The sequence below is a fragment of the Scyliorhinus torazame genome, chromosome 15, assembly GCF_047496885.1.
Source record: "Scyliorhinus torazame isolate Kashiwa2021f chromosome 15, sScyTor2.1, whole genome shotgun sequence".
Lineage (NCBI taxonomy): Eukaryota > Metazoa > Chordata > Chondrichthyes > Carcharhiniformes > Scyliorhinidae > Scyliorhinus > Scyliorhinus torazame.
In genome coordinates this window covers 212,709,200-212,729,555 of record NC_092721.1, presented here as the reverse complement: position 1 = coordinate 212,729,555, position 20,356 = coordinate 212,709,200, and the positions used below count along the sequence as shown (strand labels likewise).

General features: G+C 56.3%; 1 protein-coding gene across 1 annotated transcript in view; it reads left to right on the top strand.

Annotated features, from left to right (window-relative positions):
* Positions 1 to 5,665: 5,665 nt before the first annotated feature.
* The window catches only part of LOC140392181 (amyloid beta precursor protein binding family B member 1-like), a 398,721-nt gene continuing 384,030 nt past the window's right edge, over positions 5,666 to 20,356 (top strand). Inside the window, 5 exon segments of the mRNA XM_072477563.1 lie at positions 5,666 to 5,807; positions 16,768 to 17,033; positions 17,035 to 17,284; positions 17,286 to 17,471; positions 17,473 to 17,491. Coding sequence (XP_072333664.1) covers positions 5,670 to 5,807; positions 16,768 to 17,033; positions 17,035 to 17,284; positions 17,286 to 17,471; positions 17,473 to 17,491 — 859 coding nt within the window. The 5' untranslated portion in view covers positions 5,666 to 5,669.

Genomic DNA, 20,356 nt, shown 5'->3' with positions numbered 1-20,356 from the left:
GGTGCAGCTACAACACAGGACTACATGTGAGCCAAACAGCATAAGCAGCAAGTAACAGACACAGCTAAGCGATCCCACAATGAACGCATCAGATCTAAGCTCTGCAGTCCTGCCACATCCAGCTGTGAATGGTGGTGGACAATTAAACAACTCACTGGAGGAGGCGGCTCCACAAATATCCCCATCCTCAATGATGGAGGAGCCCAGCACAAATGAGGCATTCGCAACAATCTTCAGCCAGAAGTGCCGAGTGGATGATCCGTCTCGGTCTCCTCCGGAGGTCCCCAGCATCACAGATGTCAATCTTCAGCCAATACGATTCACTCCACGTGATTCAAGAAGCAGCTGAAGGCACTGGACACTGCAAAGGCTCTGGCCCTGACAATATCCCAGCAATAGTACTGAAGACTTGTGCTCCAGAACTTGCCGCACCCCTAGCCAAGCTGTTCCAGTGCAGCTACAACACTGGCATCTACCCGGCAATGTGGAAAATTGCCCAGGTATGTCCTGTACACAAGAAACAGGACAAATCCAACCCAGCCAATTACCCCGATCAGCCTACTCTCATCAGCAAAGTCATGGAAGGAGTCATCAACAGAGCTATCAAGCGGCACTTACTCAGCAAGAACCTGCTCACGGACGCTCGGTTTAGGTTCTCCCAGGGTCACTCAGCTCCTGACCTCATTACAGCCTTGGTTCAAACATGGACAAAGAGCTGAATGCCGGAGTGAGGTGGGAGAGACTGACCCCTGACATCAAGGCAGCGTTTTGCTGTGTGCAGAATGGCTGGCACCATTCTGCACACCTTAGGTGCTGGTTTAGCACACTGGGCTAAATAGCTGGCTTTTAAAGCAGACCAAGGCAGGCCAGCAGCGTGGGTTCAGTTCCCGTACCTGCCTCCCCGAACAGGCGCCGGAATGTGGCGACTAGGGGCTTTTCACAGTAACTTCATTTGAAGCCTACTCGTGACAATAAGCGATTTTCATTTCATTTCATTTCATTTGGCCGAGTGCAGCATCAAGGAGCCCGAGCTAAACTGGAGTCAATGGGAATCGGGGAAATCTCTCGCTGGTTGGAGTCATACCCGGCACAAAGGAAGATGGTTGTGGTGGTTGGAGGTCAATCATCTCAGCTCCAGGACATCACTGCAGGAGTTCCTCAGGGTCGTGTTCTCGGCCCAACCATCTTCATCAATGACCTCCCTTCCATCATTAGGTCAGACGTGGAGATGTTTGTGAATGACTGCACAAACACTCCCTCAATACTGACCCTCTGACAGTGCAGCACTCCCTCAGTACTGACCCTCTGACAGTGCAGCACTCCCTCAGCACTGACCCTCTGACAGTGCGGCACTCCCTCAGTACTGACCCTCTGACAGTGCGGCACTCCCTCAGTACTGACCCTCTGACAGTGCGGCACTCCCTCAGTACTGACCCATTGACAGTGCAGCACCCCTCAGTACTGACCCTCTGACAGTGCGGCACTCCCTCAGTACTGACCCTCTGACAGTGCAGCACTCCCTCAGTACTGACCCATTGACAGTGCAGCACCCCCTCAGTACTGACCCTCTGACAGTGCCGCACTCCCTCAATACTGACCCTCTGACAGTGCAGCACTCCCTCAGTACTGACCCTCTGACAGTGCGGCACTCCCTCAATACTGACCCTCTGACAGTGCAGCGCCTCCCCTCAGTACTGACCCTCTGACAGTGCGGCACTCCCTCAATACTGACCCTCTGACAGTGCGGCACTCCCTCAATACTGACCCTCTGACAGTGCGGCACTCCCTCAGTACTGACCCACTGACAGTGCAGCACTCCCTCAGTACTGACCCTCTGACAGTGCGGCACTCCCTCAGTACTGACCCTCTGACAGTGCGGCACTCCATCAGTACTGACCCTCTGACAGTGCCGCACTCCCTCAGTACTGACCCTCTGACAGTGCAGCGCTCCCTCAGTACTGACCCTCTGACAGTGCAGCACTCCCTCAGTACTAACCCTCTGACAGTGCAGCACTCCCTCAGTACTGACCCTCTGACAGTGCAGCATTCCCTCAGTACTGACCCTCTGACAGTGCGGCACTCCCTCAGTACTGACCCTCTGACAGTGCGGCACTCCCTCAGTACTGACCCTCTGACAGTGCAGCACTCCCTCAGTACTGACCCTCTGACAGTGCAGCACTCCCTCAGTACTGACCCTCTGACAGTGCGGCACTCCCTCAGTACTGACCCTCTGACAGTGCAGCACCCCCTCAGTACTGACCCATTGACAGTGCAGCACCCCCTCAGTACTGACCCTCTGACAGTGCGGCACTCCCTCAGTACTGACCCTCTGACAGTGCGGCACTCCCTCAATACTGACCCTCTGACAGTGCGGCACTCCCTCAGTACTGACCCACTGACAGTGCAGCACTCCCTCAGTACTGACCCTCTGACAGTGCGGCACTCCCTCAGTACTGACCCTCTGACAGTGCGGCACTCCATCAGTACTGACCCTCTGAGAGTGCGGCACTCCCTCAGTACTGACCCTCTGACAGTGCAGCGCTCCCTCAGTACTGACCCTCTGACAGTGCGGCACTCCCTCAATACTGACCCTCTGACAGTGCGGCACTCCCTCAATACTGACCCTTTGACAGTGCGGCACTCCCTCAGTACTGACCCTCTGACAGTGCAGCACTCCCTCAGTACTGACCCTCTGACAGTGCGGCACTCCCTCAATACTGACCCTCTGACAGTGCGGCACTCCCTCAATACTGACCCTCTGACAGTGCGGCACTCCCTCAGTACTGATCCTCTGACAGTGCAGCACTCCCTCAGTACTGACCCTCTGACAGTGCAGCACCCCCTCAGTGCTGATCCTCTGACAGTGCGGCACTCCCTCAGTACTGACCCTCTGACAGTGCGGCACTCCCTCAGTGCTGACCCTCTGACAGTGCAGAACTCCCTCAGTACTGACCCTCGGACAGTGCGGCACTCCCTCAATACTGACCCTCTGACAGTGCAGCACTCCCTCAGTACTGACCCTCTGACAGTGCCGCACTCCCTCAATACTGACCCTCTGACAGTGCAGCACTCCCTCAGTACTGACCCTCTGACAGTGCGGCACTCCCTCAATACTGACCCTCTGACAGTGCAGCACTCCCTCAGTACTGACCCTCTGACAGTGCCGCACTCCCTCAGTACTGACCCTCTGACAGTGCAGCGCTCCCTCAGTACTGACCCTCTGACAGTGCGGCACTCCCTCAATACTGACCCTCTGACAGTGCGGCACTCCCTCAAAACTGACCCTCTGACAGTGCGGCACTCCCTCAGTACTGACCCACTGACAGTGCAGCACTCCCTCAGTACTGACCCTCTGACAGTGCGGCACTCCCTCAGTACTGACCCTCTGACAGTGCGGCACTCCATCAGTACTGACCCTCTGACAGTGCCGCACTCCCTCAGTACTGACCCTCTGACAGTGCAGCGCTCCCTCAGTACTGACCCTCTGACAGTGCGGCACTCCCTCAATACTGACCCTCTGACAGTGCGGCACTCCCTCAGTACTGACCCTCTGACAGTGCGGCACTCCCTCAATACTGACCCTCTGACAGTGCGGCACTCCCTCAATACTGACCCTCTGACAGTGCGGCACTCCATCAGTACTGACCCTCTGACAGTGCGGCACTCCCTCAGTACTGACCCTCTGACAGTGCGGCACTCCATCAGTACTGACCCTCTGACAGTGCCGCACTCCCTCAGTACTGACCCTCTGACAGTACAGCACTCCCTCAGTACTGACCCTCTGACAGTGCAGCACTCCCTCAGTACTGACCCTCTGACAGTGCAGCACTCCCTCAGTACTGACCCTCTGACAGTGCGGCACTCCCTCAATAGTGACCCTCTGACAGTGCAGCACTTCCTCAACATTGAGGGGCTGGTTTAGCACTGGGCTAAATCGCTGGCTTTGAAAGCAGACCAAGGCAGGCCAGCAGCGGGGGTTCAATTCCTGTACCAGCCTCACCGAACAGGCGCCGGAATGTGGCGACTAGGGGCTTTTCACCTGTCCACCATCTACAAGGCACAAGTCAGGAGTGTGATGGAATACTCTCCACTTGCCTGGATGAGCGCAGCTCCAACAACACTCAAGAATCTCAACACCATCCAGGACAAAGCAGCCGTTTGATTGGCTCCCCTTCCACAAACATTCAAACCCTCCCCCACCGCCGCACAGCATCAGCCGTGTGCACCATCTACACGATGCACTGCAGCAACTCACCAAGGTTCCTCAGACAGCACTTTCCAAACCCACGCCCACTACCATCTAGAAGGACAAGAGCAGCAGATACCTGGGGCCCCCACCACCTGGAGGTTCCCCTTCAAGTCACTCACTGCCCTGACTTGGAAATATATCACCGTTCCTTCATTGTCGCTGGGGCAACATCCTGGAACTCCCTCCCTAACAGCACAGTGGGTGTACCTACACCTCAGGGACTGCAGCGGTTCAAGAAGGCAGCTCACCCCCACCTTCTGAAAGGCAACTAGGGATGGGCAACAAATACTGATCTAACCAGCGACACCCACATCCCGTAAATGAAAGTTTAGAAATGGGTTAGGCCAGTGAGAAGTAGGGAGCTGGTTGAATGGGGGGGGGGCGCTGGTGGATGGGTAGGGGGGCCGGGATGGTAGGTGGGTAGGGGACATTGCTGGTGGGTGGGTAGGGGGTGGGGTTGGGGGTTTATAGGGGGCGGGGTGATTGGGTGGGTAGGGGGCGGGGCCGGAGGTTTGTGGGGGGTGGGGTGGTTGGGTGGGTAAGGGGGCGGGGCTGGTCGGTGGGTAAGGGGGCGGGGCCGGAGGTTTGTAGGGGGTGGGGTGGTTGGGTGGGTAGGGGGCGGGGCCGGAGGTTTGTGGGGGGTGGGGTGGTTGGGTGGGTAAGGGGGCGGGGCTGGTCGGTGGGTAAGGGGCGGGATGGTCGGTGGGTAAGGGGGCGGGGCTGGTCGGTGGGTAAGGGGGCGGGGCCGGAGGTTTGTAGGGGTGGGGTGGTTGGGTGGGTAAGGGGGCGGGGCTGGTCGGTGGGTCAGGGGCGGGATGGTCGGTGGGTAGGAGCGGGGCTGGTGGGTGGGTAGGGGGCGGGGCTGGGGGTTGGGTGGGCAGGGGGAGGAGATTGGGAGGAGGGTGCAGAGGTGTGTACTGGAGCAGTAGTGGGGAGGGTGAAACAAGTAGAATGGGTGGTGCTAGATGGGGCGGGATGCTGGGGGGCGGTAGGTGTGGAGGGGTTAACTGCGTTGCAGACTGGTTAATAGGGAGGTGTATGGGTACACAGCGAGGGAGGGGCTGTGGGTACACAGCGAGGGAGGGGCTGTGGGTACACAGCGAGGGAGGGGCTGTGGGTACACAGCGTGGGAGGGGCTGTGGGTACACAGCGAGGGAGGGGCTGTGGGTACACAGCGAGGGAGGGGCTGTGGGTACACAGCGAGGGAGGGGCTGTGGGTACACAGCGAGGGAGGGGCTGTGGGTACACAGCGAGGGAGGGGCTGTGGGTACATAGTGTGGGAGGGGGATGTTTTTCGCTGTACTTTGCTTTAACACGGAAGGTGTGACTGTGGCACTGAGCAAACATTCTGTAAGAACACCAGAATAATCGAAGCTGAGAGAGCAGGTGCAGACAGCTCGCGCGCAGCCTGTCAGGAGGAATGGGGTGTCTGAGAATGTGTTTATGTGGCCAAGTCTGGAGTTTACTGTCTGCAGCAAACCCCGGGGCTGATCTGAGAGGCCCGGGCCTGCGAGATGGAGCCGGGGCTCAGCGCTGGAGCACAGGAGGCAAAGGCCAGGTCTGTCTTTGGCACTGTAGGTGTTGTAGCTGTGATTGAGAGGGTGCCAGATGCTGGCTCCGTGTCGGTGATGTGACTATATTGGCAAATGCAGCCTCTGACTGAAATCGAATTGGTGCACTTCCTCAGGCTCCACAGACTGAAGAACTGTGAATATAGATGGATGGCAGGAGGAGAGCAAGGTGGGGTTTAAAAAACAAATTCCACATCCTCGAGATTTAATTTAGTTTTGCTGAGGTGATACAGGTGGCATGGAAGCTGTGCACAGCAGGATCCCACGCAGCCTGGAAAGAAATGACCGGTTGGTCAACTAGTGGTTTGGTGACAGTGGGGAAATGCACCCGAGGCTCCCTTTTCACTGAATAGTGGTTCGGGGATCGATCACATCCACATCGGAGCATAGCCTCGCCTCGGGCAAATGTCTTACACTCAAATTACCCGTTGCAGTGTTTGTCGTTGGTTAGTAATGGCATCATTTCGGTGACAACACAAGGTTAGAAACAGAGTAAATGCCTCACAACACTGTCCCCATCAAAAGCTCACAGGACAAGTCCAGCATTCTGGGGGAACATCTCTGTCAGAGGATCAGTACTGAGGGAGTGCTGCACTGTCAGAGGGTCAGTACTGAGGGTGTGCTGCACTGTCAGAGGGTCAGTACTGAGGGAGTGCTGCACTGTCAGAGGATCAGTACTGAGGGAGTGCTGCACTGTCAGAGGGTCAGTACTAAGGGAGTGCTGCACTGACAGAGGGTCAGTTCTGAGGGAGTGCTGCACTGACAGAGGGTCAGTACTGAGGGAGCGCTGCACTGTCAGAGGGTCAGTACTGAGGGAGCGCTGCACTGACAGAGGGTCAGTACTGAGGGAGCGCTGCACTGTCAGAGGGTCAGTACTGAGGGAATGCCGCACTGTCAGTGGGTCAGTACTGAGGGAGCGCTGCACTGTCAGAGGGTCAGTACTGAGGGAGTGCTGCACTGTCAGAGGGTCAGTACTGAGGGAGTGCTTCACTGTCACAGGTTCAGTACTGAGGGAGTGCTGCCCTGTCAGAGGGTCAGTACTGAGGGAGTGCTGCACTGTCAGAGGGTCAGCACTGAGGGAGTGCCGCACTGTCAGAGGGTCAGTACTGCGGGAGTGCTGCACTGTCAGAGGGTCAGTACTGAGGGAGTGCTGCACTGTCAGAGGGTCAGTACTGAGGGAGTGCTGCACTGTCGAGGGTCAGTACTGAGGGAGTGCCGCACTGTCAGGGTCAGTACTGAGGGAGTGCTGCACTGTCAGAGGGTCAGTACTGAGGGAGTGCCGCACTGTCAGAGGGTCAGTACTGAGGGAGTGCCGCACTGTCAGAGGGTCAGTACTGAGGGAGTGCTGCACTGTCAGAGGGTCAGTACTGAGGGAGTGCCGCACTGTCAGAGGGTCAGTACTGAGGGAGTGCCGCACTGTCAGAGGGTCAGTACTGAGGGAGTGCCGCACTGTCAGGGTCAGTACTGAGGGAGTGCCGCACTGTCAGAGGGTCAGTACTGAGGGAGTGCCGCACTGTCAGAGGGTCAGTACTGAGGGAGTGCCGCACTGTCAGAGGGTCAGTACTGAGGGAGTGCTGCACTGTCAGAGGGTCAGTACTGAGGGAGTGCCGCACTGTCAGAGGGTCAGTACTGAGGGAGTGCTGCACTGTCAGAGGGTCAGCACTGAGGGAGTGCCGCACTGTCAGAGGGTCAGTACTGAGGGAGTGCTGCACTGTCAGAGGGTCAGTACTGAGGGAGTGCTGCACTGTCAGAGGGTCAGTACTGAGGGAGTGCTGCACTGTCAGAGGGTCAGTACTGAGGGAGTGCTGCACTGTCAGAGGGTCAGTACTGAGGGAGTGCTGCACTGTCAGAGGGTCAGTACTGAGGGAGTGCTGCACTGTCAGAGGGTCAGTACTGAGGGAGTGCCGCACTGTCAGAGGGTCAGTACTGAGGGAGTGCCGCACGGTCAGAGGGTCAGTACTGAGGGAGTGCTGCACTGTCAGAGGAGACACAGCAAAGAGTGAGTCTGGGAAATTGAAGCTTGGTGTGTGTGGGGGGGGCGGGGGGGGGGGGGCTGCTTTTTATCCCTGGTAAATGACTGGTTCGTAGTTTTTCTTTTTTCCTTTTCATTGGTATATTTATTTTTTTTCTTTCGTTTTTTTTTTGGAACTGTATTTGTAAAGTTAACTGAAGGTTTAAGACATGGCAGGAGATCCCAGACCCGTGTCATGCTCCTCGTGTGCAATGTGGGAGCTCCGGGACACGTCCACTGTCCCTGGCTCCTTCACGTGCAAGAAGTGTGTCCAATTGCAGCTCCTGTTAGACCGCTTGACGGCTCTGGAGCTGCGGATGGACTCACTTTGGAGCACCCGCGATGCTGAGGACGTCGTGGATAGCACGTTTAGCGAGTTGGTCACACCGCAGGTGAAAGTTACTGATGGAGATAGAAAATGGGTGACCAAAAGACAGTGCAAGAGTAGGAAGGCAGTGCAGGTGTCCCCTGCGGTCATCTCCCTGCAAAACAGATATACCGCTTTGGATACTGTTGAGGGAGATGGCTCACCAGGGGAAGGCAGCAGCAGCCAGGTTCATGGCACCGTGGCTGGCTCTGCTGCGCAGCAGGGCAGGAAGAAGAATGGCAGGGCTATAGTGATAGGGGACTCAATCATAAGGGGAATAGACACGCGGTTCTGCGGACGCAATCAAGACTCCAGGATGGTATGCAAGGGTCAAGGATGTCTCGGAGCGGCTGCAGGACATTCTGGGGGGCGGGGGAGCGGGGGGGGGAGGGGGTGTGAACAGCCAGCTGCCGTGGTGCACATAGGCACCAACGATATAGGTGAAAAACGGGACGTGGTCCTACAAGCTGAATTCAGGGAGTTAGGAGTTAAACTAAAAAGTAGGAACTCAAAGGCAGTAATCTCAGGATTGCTACCTGTGCCACGAGCTAGTCAGAGTTGGAATGTCAGGATAGATAGGATGAACGCGTGGCTCGAGAGATGGTGCAAGAGGGAGAGATTCAAATTCCTGGGGCATTGGAACCGGTTCTGGGGGAGGTGGGACCAGTACAAACCGGACGGCCTGCACCTGGGCAGGACTGGAACCGATGTCCTGGGGGGGGGGTTTGCTAGAGCTGTTGGGGAGCGTTTAAACTAATGTGGCGGGGGATGGGAACCGATGCAGGAAGTTGGAAGGTAGTAAAACAGGGACAGAAACAAAAGGCAGTAAGGGGGAAAGTGTAAGGCAGAGAATCCATAGTCAAAAATCAAAAAGGGCGACAGTACAATGTACAGTGACTGAGGGGAGCTCAGTGAATAGGACCAGGAATACTAAAGGAATAAAACGGGAAGTAAAAACATAAATGGTAAGCGATGTGGCAGGTTGTTACATGAAGATATGGGTTCAACGACAAGGAAAATTAGGAGAAAAGTTAAGAGGGAATATAACTTAGGAGAGGTTACTGATCGAGGAGTTAAGATTCAAAACAGAGGTATAAAAGCCAACATAAGTGTACTTACCTGAATGCTCGTAGTATTCGGAATAAGGTAAATGAGTTGATGGGCCAAATCATCGTGAATGACTATGATTTAGTGGCCATTATGATTTAGTGGCCATTACTGAAACATGGTTAAAGGATGGTCATGACTGGGAGTTAAATATCCGAGGGTATCAAACTATTCGGAAGGACAGAGTGGATGGTAAGGGAGGTGGTGTAGCTCTGTTATTTAAGGATGACATCCGGGCAATAGTAAGGGCTGACATCGGTGCTATGGAGGATAAGGTTGAATCCATTTGGGTGGAAATCAGGAATAGTAAGACGAAAAAGGAGTAGTCTATAGGCCACCAAATAGTAACGTTATGGTGAGGCAGGCAATAAACAAAGAAATAACGGATGCATGTAGAAATGGTACAGCAGTTATCATGGGGGATTTTAATCTACATGTCGATTGGTTTAACCAGGTCGGTCAAGGCAGCCTTGAGGAGGAGTTTATAGAATGTGTCCGTGATAGTTTCCTAGAACAATATGCAATGGAACCTACGAGGGAAAAAGCGGTCCTAGATCTGGTCCTGTGTAATGAGACAGGATTGATTCATGATCTGACAGTTAGGGATCCTCTCGGAAGGAGCGATCACAATACGGTGGAATTTAAAATACATATGGAGGGTGAGAAGGTAAAATCAAACACGAGTGTTTTGTGCTTAAACAAAGGAGATTACAATGAGATGAGAGAAGAGCTAGCTAAAGTAGACTGGGAGCAAAGACTTTATGGTGAAATAGTTGAGGAACAGTGGCGATTTTGCAAGCGATTTTTCACAGTGCTCAGCAAAGGTTTATACCAACAAAAAGGAAGGACAGTAGAAAGAGGGAAAATCGACCGTGGATATCTAAGGAAATAAGGGAGAGTATCAAATTGAAGGAAAAAGCATACAAAGTAGCAACGATTAGTGGGAGGCTAGAGTACTGAGAAATCTTTAGGGGGCAACAGAAAGCTACTAAAAAAGCTATAAAGAAGAGTAAGATAGATTATGAGAGTAAACTTGCTCAGAATATAAAAACAGATAGTAAAAGTTTCTACAAATATATTTTTAAAGAAGAGTGGCTAAGGTAAATATTGGTCCTTTAGAGGATGAGAAGGGAGATTTAATAATGGGAGTTGAGGAAATGGCTGAGGAACTGAACAGGTTTTTTGTTTGGGTCGGTCTTCACAGTGGAAGACACAAATAACATGCCAGTGACTGATAGAAATGAGGCTACGACAGGTGAGGACCTTGAGAGGAATGTTATCACCAAGGAGGTAGTGATGGGCAAGCTAATGGGGCTAAAGGTAGACAAGTCTCCTGGCCCTGATGGAATGCATCCCAGAGTGCTAAAAGAGATGGCTAGGGAAATTGCAAATGCACTAGTGATAATTTCCCAAAATTCACTAGACTCTGGGATGGTCCCGGCAGAATGGAAATTAGCAAACGTGACACCACTGTTTAAAAAAGGAGGTAGGCAGAAAGCGGGTAATTATAGGCCAGTGACCTTAACTTCGGGAGTAGGGAAGATGGTGGAATCTATCATCAAGGAAGAAATAGCGAGGCATCTGGATGGAAATTGTCCCATTGGGCAGACGCAGCATGGGTTCATAAAGGGCAGGTTGTGCCTAACTAATTTAGTGGAATTTTTTGAGGACATTACCAGTGCGGTAGACCTGGGGAGCCAATGGATGTGGTATATCTGGATTTCCAGAAAGCCTTTGACAAGGTGCCACACAAAAGGTTGCTGCATAAGATAAAGATGCATGGCATTAAGGGGAAAGTAGTAGCATGGATAGAGGATTGGTTAATTAATAGAAAGCAAAGAGTGGGGATTAATGGGTGTTTCTCTGGTTGGCAATCAGTAGCTAGTGGTGTCCCTCAGGGATCAGTGTTGGGCCCACAATTGTTCACAATTTACACAGATGATTTGGAGTTGGGGACCAAGGGCAATGTGTCCAAGTTTGCAGACGACACTAAGATGAGTGGTAAAGCAAAAAGTGCAGAGAAAATGAAATGAAAATCGCTTATTGTCACAAGTCGGCTTCAATGAAGTTACTGTGAAAAGCCCCTAGTTGCCACATTCCGGCGCCTGTTCGGGGAGGCTGTTACGGGAATTGAACCGTGCTGCTGACCTGCCTTGGTCTGCTTTCAAAGCCAGCGATTTAGCCCTGTGCTAAACAGCCCCTTCTGGAATACTGGAAGTCTGCAGAGGGATGTGGATAGGCTAAGTGAATGGGCTAGGGTCTGGCAGATGGAATACAATGTTGACAGATGTGAGGTTATCCATTTTGGTCGGAATAACAGCAAAAGGGATTATAATTTAAATGATAAAATATTGAAACATGCTGCTGTGCAGAGAGACCTGGGTGTGCTAGTGCATGAGTCGCAAAAAGTTGGTTTTCAGGTGCAACAGGTGATTAAGAAGGCAAATGGAATTTTGTCCTTCATTGCTAGAGGGATGGAGTTTAAGACTAGGGAGGTTCTGCTGCAATTGTATAAGGTGTTAGTGAGGCCACACCTGGAGTAGTGTGTTCAGTTTTGGTCTCCTTACTTGAGAAAGGACGTACTGGCACTGGAGGGAGTGCAGAGGAGATTCACTAGGGTTAATCCCAGAGTTGAAGGGGTTGGATTACGAGGAGAGGTTGAGTAGACTGGGGCTGTACTCGTTGGAATTTAGAAGGATGAGGGGGGATCTTATAGAAACATATAAGATTATGAAGGGAATAGATAGGATAGATGCGGGCAGGTTGTTTCCACTGGCGGATGAAAGCAGAACTAGGGGGCATAGCCTCAAAATAAGGGGAAGTAGATTTCGGACTGAGTTTAGGAGGAACTTCTTCACCCAAAGGGTTGTGAATCTATGGAATTCCTTGCCCAGTGAAGCAGTAGAGGCTCCTTCATTAAATGTTTTTAAGATAAAGATAGATAGTTTTTCGAAGAATAAAGGGATTAAGGGTTATGGTGTTCGGGCCGGAAAGTGGAGCTGAGTCCACAAAAGATCAGCCATGATCCCATTGAATAGTGGAGCAGGCTCGAGGGGCCAGATGGCCGACTCCTGCTCCTAGTTCTTACGTTCTTATGACAGAGGGTCAGTACTGAGGGAGTGCTGCACTGTCAGAGGGTCAGTACCGAAGGAATGCTGCACTGTCAGGAGGTCAGTATTGAGTGAGTGCTGCACTGTCAGAGAGTCAGTACTGAGGGAGTGCTGCACTGTTAGAGGGTCAGTACTGGGAGTGCTGCACTGTCAGAGGGTCAGTACTGAGGGAGTGCTGCACTGTCAGAGAGTCAGTACTGAGGGAGTGCTGCACTGTTAGAGGGTCAGTACTGGGAGTGCTGCACTGTCAGTGGGTCAGTACTGAGGCAGTGCTGCACTGTCAGAGGGTCAGTACTGAGGGAGTGCTGCACTGTCAGAGGGTCAGTACTGAGGGAGTGGTTCGGTGTGAGAGGGTCAGTACTGAGGGAGTGCTGCACTGTTAGAGGGTCAGTACTGGGAGTGCTGCACTGTCAGAGGGTCAGTACTGAGGGAGTGCTGCACTGTCAGAGGGTCAGTACTGAGGGAGTAGTTCGGTGTGAGAGGGTCAGTACTGAGGGAGTGCTGCACTGTTAGAGGGTCAGTACTGGGAGTGCTGCACTGTCAGAGGGTCAGTACTGAGGGAGTGCCGCACTGTCAGAGGGTCAGTACTGAGGGAGTGCTGCACTGTCAGAGGGTCAGTACTGAGGGAGTGCTGCACTGTCAGAGGGTCAGTACTGAGGGAGTGCTGCATGTTGGATTAGTGTCTATCAGAGGAAAAATGAATCCTAGGTCTGGCCTGCCTCTGCGGATGAGTTATTTTCTGGTGGGGTATTCGAGAGCTGTCTTTACCAACACCCCTCTCCCAATCAACACCATTAATAGAATATTGCATTCCTCACTCTCCCAGTCCATGTGTTCTTGCTGTGAGTAAATTGGCTCTGAGTGTTACTGGTGGCTCCCTCGCTGTCGAAGAACAAGGTACTGGTTCCATTCTCTGTCTGGTTCCATTCTCTGCCGGGTTCCATTCCCTGCCGGGTTCCATTCCCTGTCTGGTTCCATTCCCTGTCTGGTTCCATTCCCTGTCTGGTTCCATTCCCTGTCTGGTTCCATTCCCTGCCGGGTTCCATTCCCTGTCTGGTTCCGTTCCCTGTCTGGTTCCGTTCCCTGCCGGGTTCCATTCCCTGTCTGGTTCCATCCCCTGTCTGGTTCCGTTCCCTGTCTGGTTCCGTTCCCTGTCTGGTTCCGTTCCCTGTCTGGTTCCGTTCCCTGTCTGGTTCCATTCCCTGTCTGGTTCCATTCTCTGTCTGGTTCCATTCTCTGTCTGGTTCCATTCTCTGTCTGGTTCCATTCTCTGTCTGGTTCCATTCCCTGTCTGGTTCCATTCCCTGTCTGGTTCCATTCCCTGCCGGGTTCCATTTCCTGCCGGGTTCCATTTCCTGCCGGGTTCCATTTCCTGCCGGGTTCCATTCCCTGTCTGGTTCCATTCCCTGTCTGGTTCCATTCTCTGTCTGGTTCCATTCTCTGTCTGGTTCCATTCCCTGCCGGGTTCCATTCCCTGCCGGGTTCCATACCCTGCCGGGTTCCATTCCCTGCCGGGTTCCATTCCCTGCCGGGTTCCGTTCCCTGTCTGGTTCCGTTCCCTGTCTGGTTCCGTTCCCTGTCTGGTTCCGTTCCCTGTCTGGTTCCGTTCCCTGTCTGGTTCCATTCCCTGCCGGGTTCCATTCCCTGCCGGGTTCCATTCCCTGCCGGGTTCCGTTCCCTGCCGGGTTCCGTTCCCTGTCTGGTTCCATTCCCTGCCGGGTTCCATTCCCTGCCGGGTTCCATTCCCTGCCGGGTTCCATTCCCTGCCGGGTTCCATTCCCTGCCGGGTTCCATTCCCTGCCGGGTTCCATTCCCTGCCGGGTTCCATTCCCTGTCTGGTTCCATTCTCTGTCTGGTTCCATTCCCTGTCTGGTTCCATTCTCTGCTGGGTTCCATTCCCTGTCTGGCTCCGTTCCCTGTCTGGTTCCGTTCCCTGTCTGGTTCCGTTCCCTGTCTGGTTCCGTTCCCTGTCTGGTTCCGTTCCCTGTCTGGTTCCGTTCCCTGTCTGGTTCCATCCCCTGTCTGGTTCCATCCCCTGTCTGGTTCCATTGTCTGGTTCCATTGTCTGTCTGGTTCCATTCTCTGTCTGGTTCCATTCTCTGTCTGGTTCCATTCTCTGTCTGGTTCCGTTCCCTGTCTGGTTCCGTTCCCTGTCTGGTTCCGTTCCCTGTCTGGTTCCGTTCCCTGTCTGGTTCCGTTCCCTGTCTGGTTCCGTTCCCTGTCTGGTTCCGTTCCCTATCTGGTTCCGTTCCCTGTCTGGTTCCATTCCCTGTCTGGTTCCATTGTCTGGTTCCATTCTCTGTCTGGTTCCATTCCCTGTCTGGTTCCATTCCCTGTCTGGTTCCATTCCCTGTCTGGTTCCGTTCTCTGCCGGGTTCCGTTCCCTGTCTGGTTCCGTTCCCTGTCTGGTTCCGTTCCCTGTCTGGTTCCGTTCCCTGTCTGGTTCCGTTCCCTGTCTGGTTCCGTTCCCTGTCTGGTTCCGTTCCCTGTCTGGTTCCGTTCCCTGCCTGGTTCCGTTCCCTGCCTGGTTCCGTTCCCTGCCTGGTTCCGTTCCCTGCCTGGTTCCGTTCCCTGCCTGGTTCCGTTCCCTGCCTGGTTCCGTTCCCTGCCTGGTTCCGTTCCCTGCCTGGTTCCGTTCCCTGCCTGGTTCCGTTCCCTGCCTGGTTCCGTTCCCTGCCTGGTTCCGTTCCCTGCCTGGTTCCGTTCCCTGCCTGGTTCCGTTCCCTGCCTGGTTCCGTTCCCTGCCTGGTTCCGTTCCCTGCCTGGTTCCGTTCCCTGCCTGGTTCCGTTCCCTGCCTGGTTCCGTTCCCTGCCTGGTTCCGTTCCCTGCCTGGTTCCGTTCCCTGCCTGGTTCCGTTCCCTGCCTGGTTCCGTTCCCTGCCTGGTTCCGTTCCCTGCCTGGTTCCGTTCCCTGCCTGGTTCCGTTCCCTGCCTGGTTCCGTTCCCTGCCTGGTTCCGTTCCCTGCCTGGTTCCGTTCCCTGCCTGGTTCCGTTCCCTGCCTGGTTCCGTTCCCTGCCTGGTTCCGTTCCCTGCCTGGTTCCGTTCCCTGCCTGGTTCCGTTCCCTGTCGGGTTCCATTCCCTGCCTGGTTCCGTTCCCTGCCGGGTTCCGTTCCCTGCCGGGTTCCGTTCCCTGCCTGGTTCCGTTCCCTGCCTGGTTCCGTTCCCTGCCTGGTTCCGTTCCCTGCCTGGTTCCGTTCCCTGTCGGGTTCCATTCCCTGCCTGGTTCCGTTCCCTGCCTGGTTCCGTTCCCTGCCTGGTTCCGTTCCCTGCCTGGTTCCGTTCCCTGCCTGGTTCCGTTCCCTGCCTGGTTCCGTTCCCTGCCTGGTTCCGTTCCCTGCCTGGTTCCGTTCCCTGCCTGGTTCCGTTCCCTGCCTGGTTCCGTTCCCTGCCTGGTTCCGTTCCCTGCCTGGTTCCGTTCCCTGTCGGGTTCCATTCCCTGTCTGGTTCCGTTCCCTGCCTGGTTCCGTTCCCTGCCTGGTTCCGTTCCCTGCCTGGTTCCGTTCCCTGCCTGGTTCCGTTCCCTGTCGGGTTCCGTTCCCTGCCTGGTTCCGTTCCCTGTCGGGTTCCGTTCCGTGCCGGGTTCCGTTCCCTGTCTGGTTCCGTTCCCTGCCGGGTTCCATTCCCTGCCGGGTTCCATTCCCTGCCGGGTTCCATTCCCTGCCGGGTTCCATTCCCTGCCGGGTTCCATTCCCTGCCGGGTTCCATTCCCTGCCGGGTTCCGTTCCCTGCCGGGTTCCATTCCCTGTCTGGTTCCATTCCCTGCCGGGTTCCATTCCCTGCCGGGTTCCATTCCCTGTCTGGTGACCACTGGAGCTCTGAACAGATCTGAACCATTTTGAAGATACACTTTCTGTTCGTTGTCAGTAGTAAATTCTGAGCTGACAATGAATCGACGAATTGCAATTGGACGAATGGTTTCGGGTGGAATGTTGGCCCAGGCACTAGAAATTAATGCTGGGTACTGTACGACCGCACTGGCAAAAGTCACAATGCATCAGCATGTCTTTGACCAACCGCACAACTGATCTAACCACCTCCCTCCCCGATAAGGCCAGTGCACCCTCCCCCAACTCTGTTACTAGGCTGCCCATTGTCCCCTGGACTGTGTTTTACCGCCTGCCTCCCCCCAGCATTGATCCTCGTCTGCTGTCTAAACCTGTGATCTGGAATGGTGCTTGGGCGGGTTCAGGAGTATCTGTATTGGGGTCTCTGGATGGTATTGCCGCAGTTGGGAGCCTGACCTCTGGCAGAGAGCTATCACAAGAATGATGGGCAGCATGGCCTTCTGTGAAAGTGTATGGAAGGATGTTGGTCACCAGTTGGTTAACTGTCCCTTCTGTTTAATTTCAGAGTGATAGAGGCACCATGTCGAGCTCTGTAAGTAACCAGACGGGCCTGGTGAACGTCACGAGCTGTGTGGCCCCAACACTGACTCTCAACCTGCGCTCCTCACACAACGAGCTGCTTAACGCGGACATCAAGAGGTCAACGCCACCCAAGGGGCGTAAGGTTTATGCTTCCACTGACCTTCAGGCTGCTATGGGACTGGCTGATGAGACAGCCAACAGCAAGTGGCTGAAAGATGGGCGGAACCTGATGCGCAAGGCGGCGGAGAACTATAACCTCTAAGATGGGAGAGTCTGAGAGCTCAGCAAACAAGGAACAGCCTGAATCCGGGGATAAGGGACAAACCGTGAACCAGGCCTCATCCCAGAGTAAAGGCTTTCTCAGTTACTACGTGGGCCTGGAGCTTTCCCTCGACACGTGCGGTGGGGATAGTGACAAAGGGCAGCCGCTGGTCCTCCGACTGGACCAGGCAGACTGTGAGAGCTGCGAGTCAGACTCTGCTCTACCTGCTGATGTGCAGCAGGCCCAGCTCGATGCTGGATGGAGAGCAGTCAGCGGAAGATGCTGCAAAGACCAGACTGACCAACCCAATGGAAGCCCCCAGTGAACATCGGAAAAACTCTTGTCTGTTCTTTGGAATGAGGAACACGGCTGTGAGTGACGAGGACTCGAGTTGGACCAGCCTATCCCAGGGTAGCGCTTCCTGGGAGTTCACCCGATGATATTGGTTACGTTCCAACATAGCTCACTCTCTGTGACATGTGCGCTGGGCGATGATAAGAAATAGGAGCAGGGGTAGGCCATTCTGCCCCTTCATAAGATCGAGGCGGACCTGATACTGGCCTCGGCTTCCTGCCTGTCCTAAGCCCTTCTCCTCCTGGCAGATCAAACGTCTGTCTCCCTCTGCCGTGAATAATGCAATGACCCGGTGTTGGGAGGTGGAGGCGTTTGGGGAGGTGGAGGGGCGTTTGGGGAGGTGGAGGGCGTTTGGGGAGGTGGAGGGCGTTTGGGGAGGTGGAGGGCGTTTGGGGAGGTGGAGGGCGGTTGGGGAGGTGGAGGGCGGTTGGGGAGGTGGAGGGCGGTTGGGGAGGTGGAGGGCGGTTGGGGAGGTGGAGGGCGGTTGGGGAGGTGGAGGGCGGTTGGGGAGGTGGAGGGCGGTTGGGGAGGTGGAGGGCGGTTGGGGAGGTGAGGGCGGTTGGGAGGTGGAGGGCGGTTGGGAGGTGGAGGGCGGTTGGGGAGGTGGAGGGCGGTTGGGGAGGTGGAGGGCGGTTGGGGAGGTGGAGGGCGGTTGGGGAGGTGTGAGGGCGGTTGGGAGGTGGAGGGCGGTTGGGGAGGTGGAGGGCGGTTGGGGAGGTGGGAGGGCGGTTGGGGAGGTGGAGGGCGGTTGGGGAGGTGGAGGGCGGTTGGGGAGGTGGAGGGCGTTGGGGGAGGTGGAGGGCGTTGGGGGAGGTGGAGGGGCGTTGGGGAGGTGGAGGGCGTTGGGGGAGTGAGGGCGTTGGGGAGGTGGAGGGCGTTGGGGAGGAGGTGGAGGGCGTTGGGGAGATGGAGGGTGTTGAGGGAGGTGGGAGGAAGGTGGAGGGCGTTGGAAAGGTGGAGGGTGTTGGGAGGTGGGGGAGGTGGAGGGTTGTTGGGAGATGGAGGGGTGTTGGGGAGGTGGGGCAGGGTGGAGGGTGTTGGGGAGGTGGAGGGTGTTTGGGAGGTGGAGGGTGTTGGGAGGTGGAGGTGAGGTGGGGGAGGTGGAGGGTGTTGGGGGGAGGTGGAGGGTGTTGGGGAGGTGGAGGGTGTTGGAGGTGGAGGGTGTTGGGAGGTGGAGGGCGTTGGGGAGGTGGAGGGTGAGAGGGGAGGTGGAGGGTGTTGGGGTGGGGGAGGTGGAGGGTGTTGGGGAGGTGGAGGGCGTTGGGGGAGGTGGGAGGGCGTTGGGGAGGTGGAGAGGCGTTGGGGGAGGTGGAGGGCGTTGGGGGAGGTGGAGGGCGTTGGGGGAGGTGGAGGGCGGGGAGGTGGAGGGCGTTGGGGAGATGGAGGGTGTTGAGGGAGGTGGAGGAAGGTGGAGGGCATTGGAAAGGTGGAGGGTGTTGGGAGGTGGGGGAGGTGGAGGGTGTTGGGGAGATGGAGGGTGTTGGGGAGGTGGGGCAGGTGGAGGGTGTTGGGGAGGTGGAGGGTGTTTGGGGAGGTGGAGGGTGTTGGGAGGTGGAGGGAGGTGGGGGAGGTGGAGGGTGTTGGGGAGGTGGAGGGTGTTGGGAGGTGGAGGGTGTTGGGAGGTGGAGGGCGTTGGGGAGGTGGAGGGTGTGGGGGAGGTGGAGGTTGTTTGGGAGGTGGGGGAGGTGGAGGGTGTTGGGGAGGTGGAGGGTGTTGGGGAGGTGGGGGAGGTGGAGGGTGTTGGGGAGGTGGAGGGCGTTGGGGGAGGTGGAGGGCGTTGGGGAGGTGGAGGGCGTTGGGGGAGGTGGAGGGCGTTGGGGGAGGTGGAGGGCGTTGGGGGAGGTGGAGGGCGTTGGGGGAGGTGGAGGGCGTTGGGGGAGGTGGAGGGCGTTGGGGGAGGTGGAGGGCGTTGGGGAGATGGAGGGTGTTGAGGGAGGTGGAGGAAGGTGGAGGGCATTGGAAAGGTGGAGGGTGTTGGGAGGTGGGGAGGTGGAGGGTGTTGGGGAGATGGAGGGTGTTGGGGAGGTGGGGCAGGTGGAGGGTGTTGGGGAGGTGGAGGGTGTTTGGGGAGGTGGAGGGTGTTGGGAGGTGGAGGGAGGTGGGGGAGGTGGAGGGTGTTGGGGAGGTGGAGGGTGTTGGGGAGGTGGAGGGTGTTGGGAGGTGGAGGGTGTTGGGAGGTGGAGGGCGTTGGGGAGGTGGAGGGTGTGGGGGAGGTGGAGGGTGTTTGGGAGGTGGGGGAGGTGGAGGGTGTTGGGGAGGTGGAGGGTGTTTGGGGAGGTGGAGGGTGTTTGGGGAGGTGGAGGGTGTTGGGGAGGTGGAGGGAGGTGGGGGAGGTGGAGGGTGTTGGGGAGGTGGAGGGTGTTGGGGAGGTGGAGGGTGTTGGGGAGGTGGAGGGTTTTGGGAGGTGGAGGGTGTTGGGAGGTGGAGGGCGTTGGGGAGGTGGAGGGCGTTGGGGAGGTGGAGGGCGTGGGGGAGGTGGAGGGCGTGGGGGAGGTGGAGGGCGTGGGGGAGGTGGAGGGCGTGGGGGAGGTGGAGGGCGTGGGGGAGGTGGAGGGCGTGGGGGGAGGTGGAGGGCGTGGGGGAGGTGGAGGGTGTGGGGGAGGTGGAGGGTGTGGGGGAGGTGGAGGGTGTGGGGGAGGTGGAGGGTGTGGGGAGGTGGAGGGTGTGGGGGAGGTGGAGGGTGTGGGGGAGGTGGAGGGTGTGGGGGAGGTGGAGGGTGTTGGGAGGTGGAGGGCGTTGAGGGAGGTGGAGGGTGTTGGGGAGATGGAGGGTGTTGGGGAGATGGAGGGTGTTGGGGAGATGGAGGGTGTTGGGGAGATGGAGGGTGTTGAGGGAGGTGGAGGAAGGTGGAGGGCGTTGGAAAGGTGGAGGGTGTTGGGGAGATGGAGGGTGTTGGGGAGGTGGAGGGAGGTGGGGCAGGTGGAGGGTGTTGGGAGGTGGAGGGTGTTTGGGAGGA